Source organism: Rhinoraja longicauda, chromosome 8 (assembly GCF_053455715.1).
Source record: "Rhinoraja longicauda isolate Sanriku21f chromosome 8, sRhiLon1.1, whole genome shotgun sequence".
Lineage (NCBI taxonomy): Eukaryota > Metazoa > Chordata > Chondrichthyes > Rajiformes > Arhynchobatidae > Rhinoraja > Rhinoraja longicauda.
This window is the reverse complement of record NC_135960.1, coordinates 72130756-72156810: the sequence shown is the minus strand read 5'-3', so window position 1 is coordinate 72156810 and position 26055 is coordinate 72130756. Positions and strand designations below refer to the sequence as shown.

The window sequence follows — 26055 nt, the reverse complement described above, 5'->3', positions numbered from 1 at the left end:
GCCAAAGCAACAGGGATGCCTTCAGGGGACTTTTTCTTACGTTCAGCTTCATTTTGACGCTGCTCGAATGGAGGAACAGTTAACTGAAATCGCTATTTTTAAATGTGCAAAGAATTATGTCTGATCTCAGCTGCACATAGGGGTGCCAACTTCCTCACTCCCAAATAAGGGACAAGGTGACATCACGCAGCCAGCGGCCATGTGCTCCCGCTCCACCAATGGCGGCCACCCGGGCCGGGAGGCAGGTTGCTACGCAACCTACGTTGGGCGTAGCCCAGGCTAACACTGTCCAGGACGACAGTGGCCCCTGGGCTACAGTGTCCAGGCCTACAGTGTTCTGGCCTTACAGTGTCCGGGCCTACATTAGCAAATTTGCAGATGATACAAAGCTGGGTGGTAGTGTGAACTGTGAGGAAGATGCTATGAGGTTGCAGGGTGACTTGGACAGGTTGTGTGAGTGGGCGGATGCATGGCAGATGCAGTTTAATGTAGATAAGTGAGAGGTTATCCACTTTGGTGGTAAGAATAGGAAGGCAGAGTATTATCTGAATGGTGTCAATTTAGGAACAGGGGACGTACAACGAGATCTGGGTGTCCTAGTACATCAGTCACTGAAAGGAAGCATGCAGGTACAGCAGGCAGTGAAGAAAGCCAATGGAATGTTGGCCTTCATTACAAGAGGAGTTGAGTATAGGAGCAAAGAGGTCCTTCTGCAGTTGTACAGGGCCCCAGTGAGACCGCACCTGGAGTACTGTGTGCAGTTTTGGTCTCCAAATTTGAGGAAGGATATTCTTGCTATTGAGGGCGTGCAGCGTAGGTTTATTAGGTTAATTCCCGGAATGGGGGGACTGTCATATGTTGAAAGACTGGAGCGACTGGGCTTGTATACACTGGAATTTAGAAGGATGAGAGGATATCTTATCGAAACGTATTGTCTACAGTGTCCAGGTTTACAGTGTCCGGGCCTACAGTGTCCGGGCCTACAGTGTCCGGGGCTAACAGTGTCTGGGCCTACAGTGTCCGGGCCTACAAACCAATGTACAGGACAAACCAATTTAGCCCAAAATAGTGGATGTCCCGGCTAATAAGAGACAGTTGGCAACCCTAGCTGCACGGGAAAAGGTGGCGTTCTTTGTTGTGGGTCAGATATTATCAGAATCAAAAATAGAAACTAATGAAAGCAGTAATGTAGATAATACTTTATTATTCTGAAGAATATTTCAGTAGGACAAGATCATTCTTTTCAGCAACCATCTAGAAGTCCCTCATGCGCCTGAAAGACCCGATGGTGGAGTTGTAGCCCCCCCAGTCATTGTATTTCCTGTACTCCCCGGGTCTCATGAAGTACTGTCGGCCTCTGTAGCTGGGCTGTTCATAGAAGATCCAGTAACCATCCATCACTTGGCAGGAGTGGATGTCACGGTAACGGAAACGATCGTAGACGGAGGGACAGTCGTCCATGAATTCCATCACCTGTCCTCCAAAGTCAGGCCTCTCGTAAATCTTCATCCTGTAGTTGCCCCCTCGGTACTGGAATGGAAAGAAAATGGTGATTATCTTGATGCTACATCTGGATCAATGTCTAGAAAGAGCCAGCAGACTAACAGGCTCTATGGATGCAAATAGCATTTGATAGCTGAAGTCTATTTCTCATACGGCGAGCTGGAGAAACAGTGAGCAGTCGAGAACACCTAATGAAAGCTTCAAAATCTGTTAATACTTAACAGGACAGGCAGCGTCCATGGAGGGAGAAGCAATTCATAAGTTCATAAGTTATACGTGCCAATTGAAGCTATTTTTACCGTTATTTGGTGGAACAGATGTAACGACAAACGGGTCTAAATTGTTGACCTTTTTTTTTGTTTTGCAGTCCAGATTCTGTTTTTTTGGGGGGGTTTTTGTTTGTGTGCTTATTTTAGTTTAGGGGGGGTAACATTTTTTTTTCTTTTTTTTTTCTTTTTTTTTTCTTTTTATCTTTAAAAATAAAAATTCTCTTTTAACCTTTTATCTATAATTACATAGAGACTGGGAGGTCTATACCCTGTATGTATTTTGAAACTGGATTTACATGAAGGCTACATTTGTTGTTAATGTAATCCTGATCCCTATGTATCAATACAACTGTTATGCTTATCATTTTTTGAGATTTAATAAAAAGATTTGAAAAGAAAGAAATAAGCTATTCGGCCCATCGAGTCTACTCTGCCATTCGATCGTGGATAATCTACCTTCCCAATCTCATTCTCATTCTCCTTCCTTCTCCACACAGCCCCTGTAGTTCACATTACTTTTTCGAGGAGGGAGAAGCATCGAGCAACACAACCGGATATCTGTGAAAGGATGCAACTCAACATAGACTGGGAGGTCCAAGTGATGGTGGCACTAGTTGATGGAGAATGGTGAAGGCATGGGCATCTGTCCAGAGGAGATGTAAACAGAAGGGGATGAGAGGGAAAGAAGTCACGTTGGTACTGTGAGATATAGATGGTGAAAGAATGCTAAAGAATCCAAGAGATCAGGTATTGGCTTTGAAGAAGAAAACGTGGAGTCATTGTCTTCAGTTCAAAAACTTCTCTTAGAAGTGTCTTGTTCCGAGAGAGAGTCTGGTTATTAGAAATTGAAATTAGAAAATGAAGATAGACCACAAAATGCTGGAGTAACTCAGCGGGACAGGCAGCATCTCTGGAGAGAAGGAATGGGTGACGTTTCAGGCCGAGACCCTACTTTGGACCGAGATTCAGGGGAGAGGGAGACACAGAGATAAGGAAGAGTAAGGTGTGAAAACGAGACATTAAAGGGGAAAAGGCTCAAGGAAAAAATGATCATTGTTAGCATGGGGAAGGTGACAGAGATAAAATTTAATCAAGAGACAGAGGGAAAGCAAGGATTACTTGAAGTTAGAGAAGTCAATATTCACACCACTGTCCAAGTGAAATATGAGGTGCTGTTCTTCCAATTTCTGTTTGGCCTCACTCTGACAGTGGTGGAGGTCCAGGACACAAAGATCAGTGTGGGAATGTGAGGGGGTGTTAAAGTGTTTAGCAACCGGGAGATGACCTGTAAATCATCCTTTAACACTCTGTTAAATAATTCACCTATCAGTTTGGCATATTTAATTGCCGTGAGCCAATTTACCGGATGATATTACTTAAACTTTAGAGTTATGTGCAGCGAACCTTATCTCTACATTTTACGTTTGTATAATTTTGTCCCAAGACCAAAACTGTGAACCTCATTGCAAACTTAGCCACATCACTTCCAAATGCCATGTCCTTACACAAACATTCAAAAACCTTTCACAGTCGGTCAAGAGAAATTAAATATCAAACAACTTGCTCTTTTCTACTCTTCATCTATACACTAAAACTCTTTTTGTTTGTTTGTTTGTTTGTTTGTTTGTTCCTGAACTACAGACAAAACGGAACACGATAGCGCAATAATTTTGGGGGAAAGGGGGAGCGGGGGTTAGGGGGGAGAGGGGGGAGGGGGGCAAGGAGGAGGGAGAAGGGGGAGGTGGGAGGGAAGTGAGGGGGGAGGGGAGGGTGGAGGGAGAGTGATGGGGAGGGAAGGAGGGGAGGGGAGGGAGGGGGAGGAGGGAGGGGAGGGGGAGGGGGGCGAGGGGGGAGGGAGGAGGGGGAGGGTGGGGGGGAAGGAAGCGGGGAGGGGCGGGTGGGGGAGAGTGATGGGCGAAGGAGGGCAGGGCAGGGAGGGGGGAGGAGGGAGGGAGGGGGAGGGGGAGGGGAGGGGGATGGGGAGGGGGAAGGGGGGAGGAGAAGGGAAGGAGGGGAAGGGAGGGGGAGGGAGGGGGAGGGGGAGGGGACAAGGATGGGGGAGGAGGGGAGGGGGGACGAGGAGAGGGGGAGGGGGTGGGGGGGAGAGGGGAACTGGGGAGTAGGGGAGGAGAGGGTGCTGCACCAATGCATGAGAGGTTTGGGCCCAATGGGTCCACTTGGTCTAGTTTAAGTTAAACATAAAAAACTAAAAAGGAACTTACATGGGGGTAACTGCGACAGGACCTGATGTTGTCGTTGAATCCCATCCAGCGCTGGTAGTCAGGATACTCCCCCCTGTTCAGGACATACTGGTACCCCATGTAGTTGGGTCTCTCGTACACCACCCACCAGTCACTGTCCACACGGATGGAGTTACAGCGGCTGAAGTAAGAGGACAGATCAGCACAGTCAGTGCTGCACTCATAGTGCCGGCCCTGGAAGTTCCTGTCCTCGTAGAAGATGATCTGTGGGGAGAGACAGGTTTTCAAATTGATAGATTCTCAAACTAGGAAATATTCACCAACAAATTCTAACATCGTTTGATGAACTAAATTGCCATTACCTTTCCCATTTTGAGCTCACAGTTCGCCTGGTAACTGATTGTGTGTAGCACAGTCTCACACAGCGAGGTATTTATACGCTGGCCAGGTAGCTTGGCTGGGCTATACTTTTGTTATTATAATGATGCAGGATTGAAATTCAGCAGATACCAATGAAAGCCATGGTAGAGTTTATTGTAGAAAAACTGTTGAAAGACACCTGATGTGTCAATAGACTCTTTCTATTTTGCTGTGTTGCCACTCTGATTGTTGTTTGAGCAAAAACAGTTTTGGAACAACGATTAGTCCATATTATCCTGCGTGGTGCTTTGTGTCAAACTGCAATGCCTCATGGGTAACCTTTGGACTAGAAGTTGATAAGTGGCAGGTGCCCATCACACCAAAGAAAAACTTGCCAATAACTACTTCCAGTTGAAGGAACTCTCACCATTTCCTTTGATCTGCGTTCATCTTCTTTCGTGTCCATCGTTCATGTTTCAAATGTTACATCGCTGTCATCGTCCGTCCTGAAAAGGGCGTAAGCTTCCGGTGACAGTCAGTGGGAGCCATCACTTGTACAGTAGACGATGGTGGCAGCAGAATTAGCTCAGGACACTTCCAGTTTCCAGCCCCGCGACGTGGACACTTCTGCTATGGGGCCGATATTGAGTTGCAATTCCATCTCCCTTTCCCTTACCACCAACACGGTGGCACAGCGGTAGAGTTGCTGCCTTACAGCACTTGCAGGGCCAGAGACCCGGGTTCCATCCTGACTACGGGCGCCGTCTGTACGGAGTTTATACGTTCTCCCCATGTCCGCATGGGTTTTCTCCGAGATCTTCAGTTTCCTCCCACACTCCAAAGACGTGCAGGTTTGTAGGTTAATTGGCTCAGTTAAAGTGTAAATCGTCCCTAGTATGCGTAGGATCGTGTTAATGTGCGGGGATCGCTGGTCGGTGCTGACTCAGTGGGCCGAAGGGCCTGATTCCGCTCTGTATATCTAAACTAAACTAAACTAAACATCCTGACAATCATCATTGACCTAAAATTGATATGTGCCAGGCATTTAACCACTATTAATGGATTAATGGATACAGAGGAATAGCAAAAGGCTAGCTTAGCGTCATGTGCACAAGTACAATGAGATAAGGTACAATAAATACCTTGTAGCAGCATTACAGGCTCATGGACTCAGATAACACACAAAACACTGAAAATCATACACAAATTACACATAAGGCCACTGTACAATGCAAGGGCCAGGAAGCGAGCGGGCAAGATCATCTCTGACCCCTCTCACCCTGGCCACAAACTCTTTGAAGCACTTCCCTCTGGAAGGCGACTCCGGACTGTCAAAGCAGCCACAGCCAGACATAAAAACTGTTTTTTTTCCCACGAGTGATAGCCCAGAACAAGGGGTCACAGTTTAAGGATAAGGGGGAAGTCTTTTAGGACCGAGATGGGAAAGTTTTGTTTCACACAGAGAGTGGTGAATCTGTGGAATTCTCTGCCACAGAAGGTAGTTGAGGCCAGTTCATTGGCTATATTTAAGAGGGAGTTAGATGGGGCCTTTGTGGCTAAAGGGATCAGGGGGTATGGAGAGAAGGCAGGTACAGGATACTGAGCTGGATGATCAGCCATGATCATATTGAATGGCGGTGCAGGCTAGAAGGGCCGAATGGCCTACTCCTGCACCTACTTTCTATGTTTCTATGTTTCTATGTTTCTACTCAAAAACCAAAGACTGTAGTCTCTCTTTTTTGCTCTGGTTTATTTTCACCCACATGTTTAGACCGTAATGGTGTATCCTTATTGTTTTGACGTGTTTATGCTTTATTCTTAATTGTTAACTGTATGTTTGTGTTGTCATTTGTGAGCGGAGCACCAAGGCACATTCCTTGTATCTGCACATACTTGGCCAATAAACGTATTCATATATTCATTCATCAGTCCGTGGTAGTGCAAGAGGTGGGGGTTGCCAATGTTCCATTGCCAAGGTAGGGTTCAGTTTACGTGGGTTGGTTCAAGAATCTGTGTAGGAAGGAACTGCGGATGCTGGTTTAAACCATAGAGTAACTCATCTCTGGAGAAATCTCATCAGGCAGCATCTCTGGAGAAAAGGAATAGGCGACGTTTTGGGTCGAGACCCTTCTTCAGACTCCAGAGACGTTACTCCAGCTTTTTGCGTCAGTCTTTGGTTCAAGAAGCAGATGGTTGTGGGAAAGTAGCTGTTTCTGAACTCAGTGGTGTGTGACATCAGGCTCCTGGTATTACAAAGATGTTCCATCTTACGTGAAAATGAGTGACAATTCCAAAAAAAGTTCCTTCACAGTTTTGAGGGCAACAATATATGCTCCCTGCTTAGGATACATACAAACTGCTGGAGTAACTCAGGGGGTCAGGCAGCATCTCTGGAGAGAAGGCATGGGTAACGTTTCGGGTCGAAACCCTTCTTCAGACTCTAATTGGCTTTGAATAAATGTTTTTTAGTTTAGTTTAGTTTAGAGATACAGCGCGGAAATAGGCCCTTTCGGCCCACCGTGTCCGCGCCGACCAGCGATCCCCGCACATTAACACTATCCTACACACCCTAGGGACAATTTTTACATTGACACAAGGCCAATTAACCTACAAACCTGTACGTCTTTGGAGTGTGGGAGGAAACCGAAGATCTCAGAGAAAACCCACGCAGGTCACGGGGAGAACGTACAAACTCCGTACAGACAGCACCCGTAGTGGGGATGGAACCCGTGTCTTCGGTGCTGCATTCGCTGTAAGGCAGCAACTCTACCGCTGCGCCACCGTGACCACCCGTAAAGTATGATAGTGGTGTTTAACAGGTGTTTTTGGTTATTCAGACAATCAAGGAAAATTACATTGAGGTAGAAGATCAGCCAGTTTATAGGGTCAAATAACTTGCTCACACTCCCAATTTATGTTTATGTTTTCTTAGTTTATTTTAGTTTTGATTCGAAATACAGTTTGGAAACAGGCCCTTCGGCCCACCGAGTCTGCACCGACCAGTGATCCCTGCACATTAACACTATCCTGCACTTAGCACTTGTTGTTGTTGTTGTTGTTCATCCTTCGGGTTGGAAGATGACCATGACTTCACTTTCAGTTGGAGGATTGGTGACTGTGGGTCCGGAAGTGACTGGTGAGGCCAATCCGGGCCCGGAAGGCACGCCCACACGTAGGACACAAGTGGATGGGTGCTGCAGTGGAAGTGGAGGTAGCCCGGGCCTTGCGCGCGGTGCGTTTCCTCTGGGCCTCTGCAGTGCGTCCGTTCTCTGCTGCACGGGCTCCTGTGGTGAGCTCGCTACGCCAGGTTGGGCGGTCCAGAGCAAGAGACTCCCAAGTGCTGAGGTTGATGTCCAAGTCTTTGAGGGACACTTTGAGGCAGTCCTTAAACTGCTTTTTCTGTCCTCCTACTGAGCGCTTGCCCTGACACAGTTCTCCACACAGAAGCTGTTTTGGCAGTCGTCTCTCGGGCATTCTGACAACATGGCCTGCCCATCTGGCTTGGGCTTTCCGTTATGGCGAGTCTGGAGGCTCGTTCTTTGTTAAAGAAGTTTATTGCGACAGCAACATTCGATTACAAAGTATAACGAACGAGATTACAGACAACCATTAACTCTAACTGTTCACTTCGAGGAACTCTCCCAACTGACTGGTTTTGGGCGCCAAAACCACACGTGACATCGCTGTCCAATCAGCGGGCTCAACTCCCTGGACCAATCCCTACGGTCGCACCCACACGTGACCTTGCTGGCCAATCTGAAGGTTCGACTCCTAGGACTAATCTCTATGGTCGCTACATGACCCCCCCCCCAGAACCCGAGGTACGGAACCTAGCAGGGAGCCGGATTTCGCGACCAGAACGAGTAAGGAGAGGGGCTGCAGGAACCACAGGAGCAGGGGGTCCCGGATCAGGTGGAACTGCAGGAGGACGGCCCCGCCGAGGCGGTTGGCCGACCAGGACAGGACGGTCCTGATCCAAGTGTGCAGGTTTGAGCCTGGACACAGAGACAAACTCACTCCTGCCCCCAACATCCAAGGTGAAGGTGACCGTCCCTTTATGCAACACGCGGAACGGTCCCTCATAGACCCTCTGCAACGGGGAACGATGGGCATCCCTACGCAGAAACACAAACTCACAGTCCTTCAAGGCAGGCGGTTCGTGCACCACGGAACACCCGTGACGTGAAGTAAGAACCGGAGCCAGGGAACCAACTCGCGCCCGGAGGGATGCTAAAACCGACGGAACCGAGGGCTGCTGACCAGAGGACTCCGGAAGGAAATCTCCGGGCACTCTGAGTGGCGAGCCATATACCAGTTCCGCGGACGAAGCACCGAGATCCTGCTTAGGAGCAGTACGGATGCCCAAAAGGACCCAGGGAAGTTGGTCTACCCAGTCCGGGCCGTCCAGCCTTGCACTGAGGGCCGCCTTAAGTTGCCTGTGAAACCTCTCCACGAGCCCATTAGCCTGTGGGTGGCACGCCGTGGTCTGCTGCAACTGGGAACCGTACAGCTCCACCAGCGTGGCCCAAAGGGCAGAGGTGAACTGGGACCCCCGGTCGGTGGTAATGACGGACGGAACACCGAAACGGGCCACCCAATGGAGGGCCAGGGCCCGTGCACAAGAGGCCGCGGAGGTATCGGACAACGGGAAGGCCTCCGGCCACCGGGTAAATCGGTCAACCACCATGAGCAGATGAGTGTAGCCCCTGGAGGAAGGTAAAGGCCCAACTAAATCAACATGAATATGGAAAAAACGGACCGCAGGGACCGCAAACTCCTGCACCGGAGGTTGGACATGCCGGTGAACTTTAGCGGTCTGGCAGGGAACACACGAACGGGCCCAAGCGGCTACCTGCTTACGCAGGCCATGCCACACAAACCTAGTGGCCACTAAGGCAGAGGTGGAGCGGGTGGACGGGTGCGCCAGCCCATGAATGGCATCAAACACCCGGCGCTGGAGGGCGGCCGGCACCACCGGCCTGGGGCGGGGAAGGGAAACATCACACCAGACTTTTGTACCCGCAGGCCCACAAGCCACTTGGGCCAACTTCAACCCCAAAGTGGTGGACTGGTATGCTGAGGCAGTGTCTGCCAGGCGCTGTGCCTCCGCAAGCTCCTGGAAATCCACCTCGCATTCCACCGCTGAAATTGGGGAAATGGCTGGCTGGGACAGGGCATGAGCAACGGCATTAAGCTTACCAGCGATGTGGCGAACATCGGTAGTAAACTCTGAGATGGCAGTCAGGTGCCGCTGCTGGCGGGCCGACCATGGGTCGGACACTTTCGAAAAAGCAAAAGTCAATGGTTTGTGGTCTGTAAAGGCCACAAATGGGCGGCCTTCTAGAAAATACCTAAAGTGACGGACAGCTAAATAGAGAGCCAGAAGCTCTCGGTCAAAGGCGCTATACTTCAGCTCAGCCGGATTAAGCTGTCGGCTGAAAAACGCCAAGGGCTGCCAACTACCATCTACCTGCTGTTCCAAAACCCCACCCACCGCCACGTCCGACGCATCGACTGTCAGGGCCGTGGGGGCGGAGGCGCTTGGGTGGACGAGCATGGTGGCGTCTGCCAGAGCCACTTTAGCTGCCCCAAAGGCCGTCTCAGCGGCCGCGGACCACTCCAACTCGACAGGTTTGCCTGCGAGACACTGGAAGAGCGGACACATGACCCGTGCCGCTGCCGGTACGAACCTATGGTAGAAATTCACCATGCCCACGAACTCCTGCAACCCCTTTACTGTGGTGGGTCGCGGGAAGGCACGGATAGCCTCCACCTTCTCGGGCAAAGGGGTGGGGCCGGCAGGGGTGATTCGGTGTCCTAAGAAATCAATAGAATGGAGGCCAAATTGACACTTGGAGGGTTGGATGATGAGCCCGTGGTCTTGGAGCCGCTGGAATACAGTCCACAAATGGGCTAAGTGTTCCTACTCCGAGCGGCTGGCGACCAGGATATCATCCAAATAAATGAAAACGAAAGACAATTCCCGACCAACATGGTCCATAAGCCACTGGAAAGCCTGTGCCGCGTTCTTCAAACCGAAAGGCATACGCAACCATTCGAACAACCCGAACGGAGTGATCGTGGCAGTCTTTGGTATGCCTCCGGACGCACAGGGATCTGGTGGTAGCCCCGCACCAAATCGGTATGGGGTAGCGGTCGGGCGTGGTGACGGCGTTAAGGCGCCGGTAATCGCCGCATGGTCTCCACCCCCCAGATGCTTTGGAGACCATATGCAACGGAGAGGCCCACGGGCTGTTGGACCGACGGACAATGCCCATTTGTTCCATCTTCCTGAATTCTGCCCGCGCCACCACCAGCTTGTCGGGCGGTAACCTCATGGCCCGAGCGAAGACGGGGGGTCCCTCGGTGCGGATGTGGTGGACCACGCCATGCCGGGCAGAAGGGGCGTCGAACCGCTGAACGAGCAGCTCCGGAAACTCCGCCAGGACCGCAGCATACGGGTCGGGGGCCGCGAAGACGGCCTGGACAGTTGGGTTGGGCAGGGTGGCGGCAGGCGGAGTGGCGGGCTCATTGCTGCTGGCGGAGGGTCGAAGGCCGTTACCGCGGACATCGGGGACTAGTGAAAAGGCCCAGAGGAAATCTGCGTCCAGGATCGCCTGACCGACTTCCGCGATGATGAATGGCCATTCGTACGTGCGGATGCCTAAAGCCAGAGACATTGCCCGTGTACCATACGTGCGGATGGGGCTGCCGTTAACCGCGATGAGGGTAGGCCCTTTCTTACCCGATCGGGCTTCGAGGTCGGTCGGCGGCACGATGCTGACTATGGCTCCCGTGTCAACCAAAAATTCCATGTCCGTGAATCGATCTCGGACGTAGAGGCGTCGGTTCTGGCCAATCGCGACCGCCTCTATGTACGATCGGCCGAGGCATTTCCCGAGAAGGTGCAAGGTGAGCGGCAGTTGCGGGCTTCTCCACCCCATCGTAGATGGTAATAGCACCAGCCGCGCTTGTGCGGATCCTTTTGGCGGGGTTTTGGAGAAATGGCGGGAGACGCGGCGCCATCTTGGTGCCGCTGCAGACCGCCCGCTGATGCCGAGACCCTGTTGATAGAACTGTTTCTTTTTTATTTGGATGCCATGAACGCATCAGCTTTCTTCGCATATGCCACGGGGTCCTTAAAAGAACAATCCGTGAGCATGAGCTTGACATCTTCGGGAAGCTGCTCGGAATGCCTGCTCGAACATGAGGCAATCCGTGTGTTCATCTGCCAGCGCCAACATTTCGGTCATGAGGGCGGACGGCAGCCGATATCCGAGATCCGGTAGGTGCATAAGCCTCTCAGCTCCATCATGCCTACTGAACCCGAAGGTTCAAAGCAAGAGTACCTTCAGTGCCTCGTACTTGCCGTCTGCAGGAGGGGAGGTGATGAACCGCATTACCCGTGCGGTCGTCTCCGGCGGTAGAGCACTGACGAGGTAATAGTACTTTGTCTCGTCCGTTGAGATGTTTCTTAGGTGAAACTGAGCTTCGGCATGGACAAACCAAGATTGTGGTTGGTGTGCCCAAAACGACGGGAGGTGAACGCTGACCGCGTTTAGCTGCGGTGTGCCGGGCGTAGGAACCGAAGACGAGTCGTCTTGTTCACCCATGGTAGGTGATCGGCTGGATCACGTCGGGGTCACCAATATGGCGAGTCTGGAGGCTCGTTCTTTGTTAAAGAAGTTTATTGCGACAGCAACATTCGATTACAAAGTATAACGAACGAGATTACAGACAACCATTAACTCTAACTGTTCACTTCGAAGAACTCTCCTAACTGACTGGTTTTGGGCGCCAAAACCACACGTGACGTCGCTGTCCAATCAGCGGGCTCAACTCCCTGGACCAATCCCTACGGTCGCACCCACACGTGACCTTGCTGTCCAATCTGAGGGTTCGACTCCCAGAACCAATCTCTCTGGTTGCTACACCGTAACACTTACTCCAAGCCAATTAACCTACAAACCTGTAAGGTTTGGAGTGTGGGAGGAAACCGAAGATCTTGGAGAAAACCCACGCAGTCACGGGGAGAACGTACAAACTCCGTACAGACAGCACCCGTAGTCAGGATGGAACCTGGGTTTCTGGCGCTGTAAGCGCTGTAAGGCAGCAACTCTACCGCTGCGCCCCATTTCCTATTTCAAAGGGTTCAAAGGTTTCAAAGGTCTGTTTATTGTCACGTGTACCAATTAAGATACAGTGATATTCAAATTACCATACTAAAAAAAAATCAACAAGACACACAACTACATAAACGTTAACATAAACATCCACCACAGCAGATTCCCCACATTCCTCACTGTGATGGAAGGCAATAAAGTCTAAACTTCTTCCTCTTTATTCTCCTGCGGTCGGGACAGTCGAATCATCCGCAATCGGGGCAATCGAAGCTCAGGGCGATCAAAACCCCCGTGTCCGGGCGGTGGAAGCCCCCGCGTTGGGGCGTTCAAAGCCCCCGTGGCTTGGAGCTCCCAATGTCGGTCTCTAACCAGAGACGGTGAACTCCACGATGTTAAGTCCGCAGGATCCCGTGGTTGGAGCTCCCGAAGTCGGACTCCAGCAGAAGCTGCCAGCTCCTCGATGTTAGGCTGCAGTGCGGATGGAGATACCTTACGAAAAAAATCACATCTCCGTTGAGGTAAGAGATTTAAAAAGGAGATCCACCGGGGACGCCACAATGGCAGTCCCTCACCTACAGTCTGTCTGTCCTTTTTGAACACTTTTTGGTATTTTTGGTAAAGTTTTAAAAGTTTGTGTAAATGTTCTCTTGTTTGTTTTATGTGGGGGTTGGGGAGGGGGTCGGGGGAGACTTTTTTTCAATCTCTTACCTTGCCGGAGATGCGATTGTTTTCCGGATCGTATCTCCGGTCGCTCTGCGGCCTAACATTGTGGAACTGGTGGCCTTGCCTGGGACTGACCGCGGCACGTGGACTTACCATCTGAGCGGGTGATCCCTTGCCTGGGATCGACTCTCCAACCGCGGCCTGCGGACTTTAACATCAAGGAGCTGGCAGTCTCGGGTTGAGACCGATGTCGGGAAGCTCCAAACCACACGAGGTTCGACGGGCCCCGACCCGGGGTAGATCGCCCAGTGCTAAGGAGCTGAGATTCCTCCCCCCCCCCGATGCAGGAGGTTAAGGAAGGCCCACCGACGGCTACGGGAGTCAAGATCATCCCGTCAACGGAAGGTTAGAGGCCCCCGACCGCTGGAGGACAAAGAAGGGAGAGATTGAACTTTTTTTAACCTTCCATCACAGTGAGGAATGTGGAGGAGTCACTGTGGTGGATGTTCATGTTAAATGTATTTTGTGTGTCCTGCTGCTTTTTATTGTTTTGACTGTACGGCAAATGAAATTCCTCGTATGTTGCAAAACACACTTGGCTAATAAAGTATGATTGTGATTATGAAAAAGAGCCCCCACCAGCGCAGGCAGCACGGCCATCTTGTTTTTCAGCGAGCGCAGGCAGCATGGCCATCTTGATTTTCAGCGACCTCACATTCCCCACTGTGATGGAAGGCAAATAACTTTTACCTTCTTCCACCTTTTCTCCCGCGGTCGGGGCGATCGAACCATCCGCAGTCGGGGGCAATCGAAGCTCCCGCAGTTGGCGATTGAAGCTCCTGCAACGGGGCGATCGAACCATCCGCAGTCGGGGCGATCGAAGCTCCTGCAGTTGGCGATCGAAGCTCCTGCAACGGGGCGATCGGGCCTCCCGCGATCGGGGCGGTCGAAGCTCCTGCGGTTGGAGCTCCCGAAGACGATCCCTAACAAAGGGACCGCCAGCTCCACGATGTTTACCGCAGTGCAGACGGAGATACGATACGGAGAAAGTTTCAACCAACACCCCCCCACCCCCCACATAATACAAAACAAAATTTACACTAAAACATAAAAATAACACAGTCTAAAAACAACAAAAGAAGAAAGGGACGAGACAGGCTGTTGGTGGGGCTGCCATGTACGGCGCCACCCGGTGGATGGAGTGCAGACGGAGAAGTTAATGTTGGGTGATTGCAACCTTGCAAGAGTCAGGGTGGGAGAACATGTCGTCCATATTACTGTGGGTCAATAGTAGATGCCAGTCAACAATCTGCGTCCTGTGATGGAGACAGAGAAATCACAAGTGATAGGAGTAGAATTAGGCCATTCGGCCCATTAAGTCTACTCTGCCATTCAATCATGGCTGATCTATCTCTCCCTCCTAACCCCTTTCTCCTGCCTTCTCCCCATAACCCTTGACACCCATACTAATCAGGAATCGATCTATCTCTGCTTTAAATCGAGATCGAGAAATGTCACGGTGGTGCAGCGACAGATATGCTGCCTCACAGCAAATGCAGCGACGGAGACTCAGGTTCGATCCCGACTACGGGTCCTGTCTGTACGGAGTTTGTACGTTCTCCCCGTGACCTGCGTGGGTTTTCTCCGAGATCTTCAGTATCCTCCCACACTCCAAAGACGTGCAGGTTTGTAGGTTAATTGGCTCGGTAAATGTAAACAATGTCCCTAATGGGAGTAGGATCGTGTTAATGTGCGGGGATCGCTGGTCGGCGCGGACCCGGTGGGCCGAAGGGCCTGTTTCCGCACTGTATCACTAAACTAAACTAAAAAGTGTCAGAGAATGTCCAAGTGAATTTGAGGGGAGGCTGGAAGTTTCTGGTATAGTTGATGAAATCGCTGAAACATAGAAACATAGAAAATAGGTGCAGGAGGAGGCCATTCAGCCCTTCAAGCCTGCACCGCCATTCATTGTGATCATGGCTGATCATCCACAATCAGTAGCGCGTGCCTGCCTTCTCCCCATATCCCTTGATTCCACTAGTCCCGAGAGCTCTAACTCTCTCTTAAATCCATCCAGTGAATTGGCCCCCACTGCCATCGGTGGCAGAGAATTCCACAAATTCACAAATCTCTGGATGAAAAAGTTCCTTCTCACCTCAGTTTTAAATGGCCTCCCCTTTATTCTAAGACTGTGGCCCCTGGTTCTGGACTCGCCCAACATTGGGAACATTGGGAACATTTGGAACATGGGTGCAGATAGCAGCCCTGATGCAGTTGTCAATATAATGGAGAAGGATGGTGGCTGAGGATGGGAAGTCTCCTGATGTGAAGACCCACTTGGCTCCATCTGCCATTTGTTTTCCTTGTCAGCTTCCATCTGTCACCCATCTGCCTTTGTTCCCCTACTCCACCCCTTCCCTTCCCCCATCTGGCTCCATCTCCCCAGCATCTTTCAACCCTTCTCAGTCCGTCTATCATCTACTGGTCCCGGTCTCATTCTTAGCCGATCCCCTTCATTCTTGCTATCTTCCGTCCCCATTCTCAGTCCCGATGCAGCACCTCAACACTAAACGTTGAATGTTAATTTACTCTCCCAGCAGGTGCTGCTTGACCATTTACAGAGCCATAGAGTCTTACAGCGTGGAAACTGGCCCTTCGGCCCAACTTGCCCACAACTTGTCCCATCTACATTAGTCCCACCTGCCTGCATTTGGCCCATATCCCTCCAAACCTGTCCTATCCACGTGCCTGTCTAAATATTTCTCCAGCAATTTATGGTTTGCAGAATTGGGAATGACAGTTCTTTCATCATGGCACAGAGGTAAGGCCTCGTGACCATAGTGCTGACGTCCAGTCCTTGGATGAGAAGGGGCAAAGCATAGGGGAAGGACTTGACATAATCCACTGTACATTCCACTGAAATTGATTAGATTTGGAAGTATAAGAAGTGTAAGAAAATAACTGCAGATGCTGGTACAAATCAAAGGTATTTATTTCACAAAATGCTGGAGTAACTCAGCTGGTCAGGCAGCATCTCAGGAGAGATGGAATGGGTGACGTTTTGGGTCGAGACCCTTCTTCAGAAGTATGACTTCCTGGAGCAGATTAAGGTGGTTCTAATTTGATTGTTGCACATATCCTTGTGAAAAAAGTGTTTTCTTTCATATCTCATATGCCTTATCTTTGATCTTTATTTCCAACAAGATGTAGTTGGATTTATTTGTCCATCTGTCTCAATGGCTTTAATGAGGCAAAATGGATGACCCTCTTACATACCATTAGCATCTACAATATTGAGCCACCGGGGGGCAGCGCGATGGCAGCCTCACCTACAGTCTGTCTGTCCTTTTCATCTTTTTTTTGTTATTTTTGGTGAGGTTTAAAATTATGTGTTAATGTTCTCTGGTTTGTTTTGTGTGGGGGGTGGGGGAGGGGGTTGGGGCAAACTTTTTTTCAATCCCTTACCTTGCCGGAGATGCGATTGTTTCCTGGATCGTATCTCCGGTCGCTCTGCGGCCTAACATCGTGGGCTGGAGGCCTTGCCCGGGACTGACTTTGAGCCCCACCGCGGGGCGTGGACTTACCATTGGAGCGGGCGATTCCTTGCCTGGGATCGACGCTCCAACGCGGCATGCGGACTTTAACATCGAGGAGCTCACAGTCTCGGGTTGAGACCGATGTCGGGAAGCTCCAAAAGCCGCACGAAGTTCGACTAGCCCCGACCCGGGGTAGATCGCCCGGCGTGGGGGAGCTGAGATCCCCCCCAATAACATGTTCATGTTAAAATGTATTTTGTGTGTCCTTTTGCTTTTTATTGTTAGGACTGTAAGCCAAATGAAATTCCTCTTATGTTGCAAAACATACTTGGCTAATAAAGTATGATTGTGAATTTAGAATTCAATTGTGAATTGTCAAAAGAATAAACAAATAAACATAAAAGTGGCTCATAAAGAAGAGAATATTTTATTATTCCCAACAATATTTCACAAGAGATAATGAAAAATAGCGGAAATCTAGAAGTCCCTCATGTGCCTGAAAGACCCGATGGTGGAGTTGTAACCCCCCCAGTCATTGTATTTCCTGTACTCCCCGGGTCTCATGAAGTACTGTCGGCCTCTGTAGTTGGGCTGTTCATAGAAGATCCAGTAACCATCCATCACTTGGCAGGAGTGGATGTCACGGTTACGGAAACGATCGTAGACAGAGGGACAGTCGTCCATGAATTCCATCATCTGTCCTCCAAAGTCAGGCCTCTCGTAAATCTTCATCCTGTAGTTGCTCCCTCGGTACTGCAATGGGAAGAAGATGGTGATTGCCTTGATGCACCCAACATTCAGTCTCTGAAAGGCAACCTCCCAGTGGGATTGAAGTTTGCAGGTGGGTGTAGATAGTATTTTACAACCAGCCACAATCCAGTTAACTGGATTGTATAGGCGACTTGGCTTGTATACACTGGAATTTAGAAGGATGAGAGGGGATCTTATCGAAACGTATAAGATTATTAAGGGGTTGGACACGTTAGAGGCAGGAAACATGTTCCCATGGGGGAGTCCAGAACAAGGGGCCACAGTTTAAGAATAAGGGGTAGGCCATGTAGAATGGAGATGAGGAAAAACGTTTTCAGTCAGAGAGTTGTGAATCTGTGGAATTCTCTGCCTCAGAAGGCAGTGGAGGTCAATTCTCTGAATGCATTCAAGAGAGAGCTAGAAAGAGCTCTTAAGGATAGTGGAGTCAGGGGGTATGGGGAGAAGGCAGGAATGGGGTACTGATTGAGAATGATCAGCCATGATCACATTAAATGGCGTTGATGGCTCGAAGGGCCGAATGGCCTCCTCCTGCACCTATTGTTTATTGTCTATTGTAACTCTAGTGTAGCAATTGATTATCGACTGACTATCAGCCAGTATCCATTTCTGTTTGGAGGGCTGGTAAACCTTAGGGACCGTGAGGACCATTATATTTTTGATGTTTAGGATGTATCGTGCCAGCACCTCTAATCTTTTTTGGGGATTGGTCTTGAACCTCAAGGTCTAGGAGATGATCTTCTCCGAGATCTTTGGTTTCCTCCCACACTCCAAAGATGAACAAGAATGGCTCGGTATAAATGTAAATTGTCCCCAGTGTGTGTAGGATACTGTTAATAGTTAGACAGAGCTGTAGGGGCTAGTGGGATCAAGGGATATGGGGAGAAGGCAGGCGCAGGTTACTAATTGGGGATGATCAGCCATGATCACATTGAATGGCGGTGCTGGCTCGAAGGGCCAAATGGCCTCCTCCTGCAGCTATTTTCTATGTTTCTATGTTACTAATATGCGGGGATTGCTGGAAAGTACTGTTAATATGCGGGGATCGCCGGTCGGCACGGACTCAGTGGCCCAAAGGGCCCGTCTCTATATCTCTAAACTAAACTACAATTTTGCCTCATTAAAGCCAGATGGACAAATAAATCCAACTATATCTTGTTGGGAATAAGGATCGAAGATGACCCCACGGGTCCCACTCTGATAGTTGAGAAATCACGACCAATGACACCCTCTCAGTAACCGTGCCATAAAACTGACAATAAAACCAAACAATAGGAATAAAATGAAGAATGTCCGAGCCAACCAAAACTGCAACAAAGTAGAGTAAGGTTTGGAACAGGAAAGTCAAGACTGCTTCCATCTGGGACACAAATACTTTGGATATTTTGGTTGTCGATATTAGTTGCGTCTAAGAGACGTTTTCCATCATTTTCAATATAATTTTATAACACCTAAAACTAATGGTTTCAATGGTGAGGTATCTTTCAATAGTTTAAACATCCTTCGTGATAATCATTTTACCATTCACATTACTTAGCGTGAAATAATTTGTCCAATTATGATGCTTGAACTTGCACCTCAAGCATATGTTGAAAGACTGGAGCGTCAGACAGGACTGGAGTCAGGGGGTATGGGGAGAGGGCAGGAACGAGGTACTGATTGTGGATGATCAGCCATGATCACATTGCTGGCTCGAAGGGCCGAATGGCCTACTCCTGCACCTCTTGTCTATTGTCCATTGTCTAATATCTCGCCCTTGGAATAAATCTGCATAGATACTGTACGGATAAAGTTATTTATGTGTACCCATTATAACAAATGTAGGATTACATAGATGTTTCACAAACACATTCTTACTGCGCGTGGAAAGAGGAGTGGAGCTTGCTTGTGAGATGCATCGAAAACAAATTGGTGCAGCGGTAGACAATAGACAATAGACGATAGGCAATAGGTGGAGGAGTAGGCCATTCGGCCCTTCGATCCAGCACCACCATTTACTGTGATCATGGCTGATCATTCTCAATCAGTACCCCGTTCCTACCTTCTCCCCATACCCCCTGACTCCGCTATCCTTAAGAGCTCCATCTAGCTCTCTCTTGAATGCATTCAGAGAATTGGCGTCCACTGCCTTCTGGGGCAGTGAATTCCACAGATTTACAACTCTCTGACTGAAAAAGTTTTTCCTCATCTCCGTTCTAAATGGCCTACCCCTTATTCTTAAACTGTGGGCCCTGGTTCTGGACTCCCCCAACATTGGGAACATGTTTCCTGCCTCTAACATGTCCAACCCCTTAATAATCTTATACGTTTCGATAAGATCCCCTCTCATCCTTCTAAATTCCAGTGTATACAAGCCGAGTCGCTCCAATATTTCAACATATGACAGTCCCCCCATTCCGGGAATTAACCTAATAAACCTATGCTGCACGCCCTCAATAGCAAGAATATCCTTCCTCAAATTTGGAGACCAAAACTGCACACAGTACTCCAGGTGCGGTCTCACTAGGGCCCTGTACAACTGCAGAAGGACCTCTTTGCTCCTATGCTCAACTCCTCTTATCATCATATCATATATATACAGCCGGAAACAGGCCTTTTCGGCCCACCAAGTCCTTGCCGCCCAGCGATCCCCGCACATTAACACTATCCTACACCCACTAGGGACAATTTTTACATTTACCCAGCCAATTAACCTACATACCTGTACGTCTTTGGAGTGTGGGAGGAAACCGAAGATCTCGGAGAAAACCCACGCAGGTCACGGGGAGAAAGTACAAACTCCTTACAGTTCAGCACCCGTAGTCAGGATCGAACCTGAGTCTCCGGCGCTGCATTCGCTGTAAAGCAGCAACTCTACCGCTGCGCTACCGTGCCTCTTGTTATGAAGGCCAACATTCCATTGGCTTTCTTCACTGCCTGCTGTACCTGCATGCTTCCTTTCAGTGACTGCTGCACTAGGACACCCAGATCTCGTTGTACGTCCCCTTTTACTAACTTGACACCATTTAGATAATAATCTGCCTTCCTATTCTTACCACGAAAGTGGATAACCTCACACTTATCCACATTAAACAGCATCTGCCATGCAACCGCCCACTCAAACAACCTGTCCAAGTCACCCTGCAACCTCATAGCATCTTCCTCACAGTTCACACTACCACCCAACTTTGTATCATCTTCAAATTTGCTAATGGTACTTTTAATCCCTTCATCCAAGTCATTAATGTATATTGTAAATAGATGCAGTCCCAGCACCGAGCCTTGCGGTACCCCACTAGTCACTGCCTGCCATTCTGAAAGGGACCCATTTATCCCCACTCTTTACTTTCTGTCTGCCAACCAATTTTCTATCCATGTCAGTACCCTACCCCCAGAGTTGTTGCCTTACAGCGAATGCAGCGCTGGAGACCCGGGTTCCATCCCGACTACGGGTGCTGTCTGTACGGAGTTTGTACGTTCTCCCCGTGACCTGAGTGGGTTTTCTCTGTGATCTTCGGTTTCCTCCCACACTCCAAAGATGTACAGGTTTGTGGGTTAATTGGCTGGGTAAATGTAAAAATTGTCCCCAGTGTGTGTAGGATAGTGTTAATGTGCGGGGATCGCTGGTCGGCGCGGACCCGGTGGGCCGAAGGGCCTGTTTCCGTATCTCTAAACTAATCAACAATTTGCAATTTCCTACTCCTCAATCTGGATGAAATCTGCAAACCAGGAATGATGACTGACCTGTGGGTAACTGCGACAGGACCTGATGTTGTTGTTGAATCCCATCCAGCGCTGGTAGTCAGGATACTCCCCCCTGTTCAGGACATACTGGTACCCCATGTAGTTGGGTTTCTCGTACGCCACCCACCAGTCACTGTCCACACGGATGGAGTTACAGCGGCTGAAGTAAGGAGACATGTCAGCACAGTCAGTGCTGCACTCATAGTGCCGGCCCTGGAAGTTCCTGTCCTCGTAGAAGATGATCTGTGGGGAGAAATAAAAATGCACCAATGGAGTTTTTACTTTTTCCAATGAGCTGCTAAAACATATGATCTTTTTGAAGGTGAGCCTTACCTTTCCCATTTTCAGTTTGGATAATCGAGTCCCAATGCTTGGTATTTATATATCTGAGTCAATGCTGTGAAAGAGAATGTCTTTGCGATTTCAACAAATCCCAGCACGTCAGCAAAATAAACTGTGAATTGAAATGGGTTAGGGATATTTCAAGAAAACTCTCGTACGCACAGTAAACGAGCGATGTGCTTTCGTGTCATTTTGATTATTTTGTTGCTGTTGTCTACACTGCAGTTGTTTGAATGATTCGGGACGAAAGTCAGGAAAAAGCGACAAAGCCATTCTAGAATAGTAAAGGCACAGAAAACACTTGAGAGACACCTGATCCATTGCAAATTGTGCAAACATTGCTGCCCGGCCACTTCAGTTGTTGGAACAAACTCGCCTGCGGTCAGCTCTCTCAAGGGCCTGTCCCAGTTACACAATCTTTAAGGCGACTGCCGGCGACTGTCAAAGGGCGGCACGGTAGCGCAGCGGTAGAGTTGCTGCTTTACAGCGATTGCAGCGCCGGAGACTCAGGTTCGATCCTGACTACGGGTGCTGCACTGTAAGGAGTTTGTACGTTCTCCCCGTGACCTGCGTGGGTTTTCTCCGAGATCTTCGGTTTCCTCCCACACTCCAAAGACGTACAGGTATGTAGGTTAATTGGCTGGATAAATGTAAAAATTGTCCCTAGTGGGTGTAGGATAGTGTTAATGTACGGGGATTACTGGGCGGCACGGACTTGGAGGGCCGAAAAGGCCTGTTTCCGGCTGTATATATATGATATGATGATATGATGATATGAGATCGCCAAAATGTTCTTTTACCCTACGACAATGCCGAGTCAGGTCGATACAAGTTACTTGTTTTGTGAAACTAGCACCTGGCTAAGAGATTACACCGTCTTCGGAAACATCGCAAAATTCCCACGCTTACCTGACCGTCAAACTGTCGCCTCCAATCTACCTGTCAAATGTCCTGACGGTAAATAAATTGGTTAAACAAAACTATCTTCTGGTATCTTCAAATGTCTTTTCTTAATTTAATATTACGTGCTTCTAAATGTATCTGCGACAACCTAGCAAACCTGGGGACAGCATGCGACAGCGCCCGCAATAAGCTATGATACCTGGCGACAAGCCAGCTGTCACCGAGAAAGTTCTATCTGGAACTTTCCGCGACGATCCTAAAACAGCATCTGGATAGTTCAACTCGAGGAGGGACCACACTGGACGTATCGGGGAACAAGCCTGGCCAGGTGATGGGTTTTTCCGTGGAAGAACATTTTGTTGATGGTGATGACAGCTCCGTGAGCTTTAAGATTGATTTGAATAGGGATATGTCTGGTCCTTGGGGATAAGTATTACATTGGTGTAAAGCAGATGACAAAATAATTAGGCATGAGCTAGGGAGAGTAAGTTGGGAGCAGTCGTTATTGGGTAAGTTGGCATCTGGCATGTAGGAGTCCATTAAATGGCAGTTGATCAAAGTTCAGGCCATATGATCCAGTAAGGACGAGGGTTAAGGATGGCAAAGGAAGGGAAACATGGACGACCAAAGAGGTTGTAAATTTTATCAAGAAGAATAAGGAAGCGTATGTCAATCTGAAGGAGGGTCTCAACTACAGGTGCCAACTATCTCACTCCCAAATAAGGGAAAAGGTGACGTCACCGCCCCTGTCCGGAGTTGCATTGTCCAGGCCTACAGTGTCCAGGCATACGATGTTCAGGCATATGGTGTTCGGCCTACGGTGTCCGGGCCTACAGTGGCCGGGCCTACAGTGTCCGGGCCTACAGTGGCCTGGCCTACAGTGTCCGGGCCTACAGTGTCCGGGCCTACAGTGGCCGGGCCTACAGTGTCCGGGCCTACAGTGTCCGGGCCTACAGTGTCCGGGCCTGTCCGGGCCTACAGTGGCCGGGCCTACAGTGTCCGGGCCTACAGTGGCCTGGCCTACAGTGTCCGGGCCTACAGTGTCCGGGCCTGTCCGGGCCTACAGTGTCCGGGCCTACAGTGTCCGGGCCTACAGTGTCCGGGCCTACAGTGTCTGGGCCTACAGTGTCCGGGCCTACAGTGTCCGGGCCTACAGTGTCCGGGCCTACAGTGTCCGGGCCTACAGTGTCCGGGCCTACAGTGTCCGGGCCTACAGTATCCGGGCCTACAGTGTCCGGGCCTACAGCGCCCCCTGGGCCTAATATAGGACAAGGGCGGTCCCGTACGGGACAAACCAATTTAGCCCAATATACGGGATGTCCTGGCTAATACGGGACAACCCTAGTCTCAACCCAAAACGTCACCTATTCCTTTTCTCCAGAGATGCTGCCTGGCCCATTGAGTTACTGCAGCATTTTGCGTCTATCTATCTAGCTTCTGCAGTTCCTTCTGACACAAGGAAGTGTTTGTTCGGTTTAAGAAAAATGAAATCAGACCGGGCCCCCTGAAGAATTTAAACCGAGTAAGAAAGAACTCAAACAGGTGATTTAAGGAGCCAGAAAGTGCCCTGAAATGACTTTGGCAAGTCAAACTAAAGGAAATTCCAGGGCTTTTATCACTGACATTAAAATCACAAGGGTAACACAGGGAGAAGATAGGATCGCTAAAAGACGAAGGTGGGAATTTGTGCTTGGAGTCAAAGGAAGTAGGAGAGACACTAAACGAGTACTTTGTATCTGTATTCACTAAGGAGAAACATAGAAAATAGGTGCAGGAGGAGGCCATTCGGCCCTTTGAGCCTGCACCGCCATTCAATATGATCACGGCTGATCATCCAAAATCAGACCCGAATTCCGGCTTTTTCCCCATATCCCTTGATTCCCTTCACCCTAAGCGAACAGAGGACAGGAAAGCAGACTATTATCTGAATGGTGGCCGATTAGGAGAAGGGGTGATGCAACGAGACCTGGGTGTCGTGGTACACCAGTCATTGAAAGTAGGCATGCAGGTGCAGCAGGCAGTGAAGAAAGCGAATGGTATGTTGGCATTCATAGCGAGGGGATTTGAGTATAGGAGCAGGGAGGTTCTGCTGCAGTTGTACAGGGCATTGGTGATACCACACCTGGAGTATTACATACAGTTTAGGTCACCTAATCTGAGGAAAGACATTCTTGCCATAGAGGGAGTACAGAGAAGGTTCACCAGATTGATTCCTGGGATGGCAGGACTTTCATATGAAGAAAGATTGGATAGACTCGGCTTGTACTCGCTGGAATTTAGAAGATTGAGGGGGGACCTTATAGAAACTTACAAAATTCTTAAGGGGTTGGACAGGCTAGATGCAGGAAGATTGTTCCCGATGTTGGGGAAGTCCAGAACAAGGGGTCACAGTTTAAGGATAAGGGGGAAGTCTTTTAGGACCGAGATGAGAACATTTTTTTTCACACAGAGAGTGGTGAATCTGTGGAATTCTCTGCCACAGAAGGTAGTTGAGGCCAGTTCATTGGCTATATTTAAGAGGGAGTTAGATGTGGCCCTTGTGGCTAAACTGTACACAATACTCCAGGTGTGGTCTCACCAATGCCCTGTACAACTGCAGCAGAACCTCCCTGCTCCTATACTCAAATCCCCTCGCTATGAATGCCAACATACCACTCGCTTTCTTCACTGCCTGCTGCACCTGCATGCCTACTTTCAATGACAAGTCACGTGTGGCGGCGCCTAACGGCTGCGGCTCGCTGGCAGTTTGTTTGTCCTTTGTCCTTTTTTGTTTGTGTGTTGGTGTTGGGGTGTTTTGTTTTTGGCTGTGTATGTGTGGGGGGGGGGGGTGTGGGGGGGGGAGGTGTGGGGTGGGGTGGGGTGGGGGAAATCTTTCTTTTTTTAGGTCTCTTCCTCGGGGTGCGGCTCGGCCTTGGGCCTTCCATCGCCCGGTGCGGCTCGGCCGTGGGGCCTTCCATCGCCCGGTGCGGCTCGGCCGCGGGGCCTTCCGTCTCCTTGCGGGGGCTGTGCGGGTCGGTCGCCTCGGTAGGGGTCGAGCTGTCTGTCCGTGGGCGTGGGGGGGAAGAGAGAGGAAGTTTATTTGCCTCCATCACAGTGAGGGGGTGTTTGGAGTCACTGTGATGGATGTTTGTGTTGGGGTTGTGTGTCTTGTGTTCTTTGTTTTTTTGTACTGCTGGCAAATTAATTTCGTTCGGTAAAACGAATGACAATAAAAAGCTATTCTATTCTATTCTATTCTATTCTAAAGGGATCAGGGGGTATGGAGAGAAGGCAGGTACGGGATACTGAGTTGGATGATCAGCCATGATCATATTGAATGGCGGTGCAGGCTGGAAGGGCCGAATGGCCTACTCCTGCACCTATTTTCTATGTTTCTATGTTTCTATGTTAGGAATGTAATAAATAGACGTGCCAATGGATCTAGTTTTCACAGCACAGCACAGCAGGCTTGGTTAAAATAAACATTGAGGGTAATTAAAACTGATACACACAGTTGAAAAGCTGGCTTCCTTATCTATATAGGGCCATCCAAACACGAAGAAAGGTTAGGGGGCACTCGTAAGGACCTTCCACAACACGGTGGTGGCATCGGCCATTTTCTATGGAGTGGTCTGCTGGAGCAGCAGCATCTCAGCGGCGGAGGGGAAGAGACTCGACAAGCTGA

The 26055-nt window shown here is 49.6% G+C and overlaps 2 protein-coding genes across 6 annotated transcripts; both read right to left on the bottom strand.

The window, feature by feature from the left end:
- Positions 1–1254: 1254 nt before the first annotated feature.
- LOC144596101 (gamma-crystallin S-1) lies at positions 1255–10620 on the bottom strand. Of its 4 annotated transcripts, none has more exons than XM_078404265.1 (3): positions 10603–10620; positions 3991–4237; positions 1255–1523 (listed from the first exon to the last, which is right to left on the bottom strand). In XM_078404265.1, exons 1-3 carry the CDS (start codon positions 10618–10620, stop codon positions 1255–1257), a joined length of 534 nt encoding a protein of 177 aa, XP_078260391.1. The 4 variants fall into 4 exon arrangements, with proteins under 4 accessions (XP_078260391.1, XP_078260390.1, XP_078260393.1 ...); XM_078404264.1 differs by lacking the exon at positions 10603–10620 and adding an exon at positions 4336–4344 and having other exon boundaries at positions 1255–1530; positions 3980–4237; XM_078404267.1 differs by lacking the exon at positions 10603–10620 and adding an exon at positions 4336–4344.
- Positions 10621–17132: 6512 nt separating this feature from the next.
- LOC144596102 (gamma-crystallin S-1-like) lies at positions 17133–21488 on the bottom strand. 2 transcript variants are annotated; one of them, XM_078404270.1, is made up of 4 exons: positions 21480–21488; positions 21147–21389; positions 19841–19854; positions 17133–17388 (listed from the first exon to the last, which is right to left on the bottom strand). In XM_078404270.1, exons 1-4 carry the CDS (start codon positions 21486–21488, stop codon positions 17133–17135), a joined length of 522 nt encoding a protein of 173 aa, XP_078260396.1. The 2 variants fall into 2 exon arrangements, with proteins under 2 accessions (XP_078260396.1, XP_078260395.1); XM_078404269.1 differs by lacking the exon at positions 19841–19854 and having other exon boundaries at positions 17133–17408.
- Positions 21489–26055: the final 4567 nt, after the last annotated feature.

Bases quoted from the DNA above. Each gene is read 5' to 3' on its own strand.
- LOC144596102 (XM_078404269.1), bottom strand. The intron at 17,409-21,146 runs GTCAGTCATCAT...TTCCCATTGCAG, and splicing joins CCTGTCGCAGTTACCCACAG to TACCGAGGGAGCAACTACAG.
- LOC144596101 (XM_078404264.1), bottom strand. The intron at 1,531-3,979 runs GTTTTTTATGTT...TTTCCATTCCAG, and splicing joins CCCATGTAAGTTCCTTTTTA to TACCGAGGGGGCAACTACAG.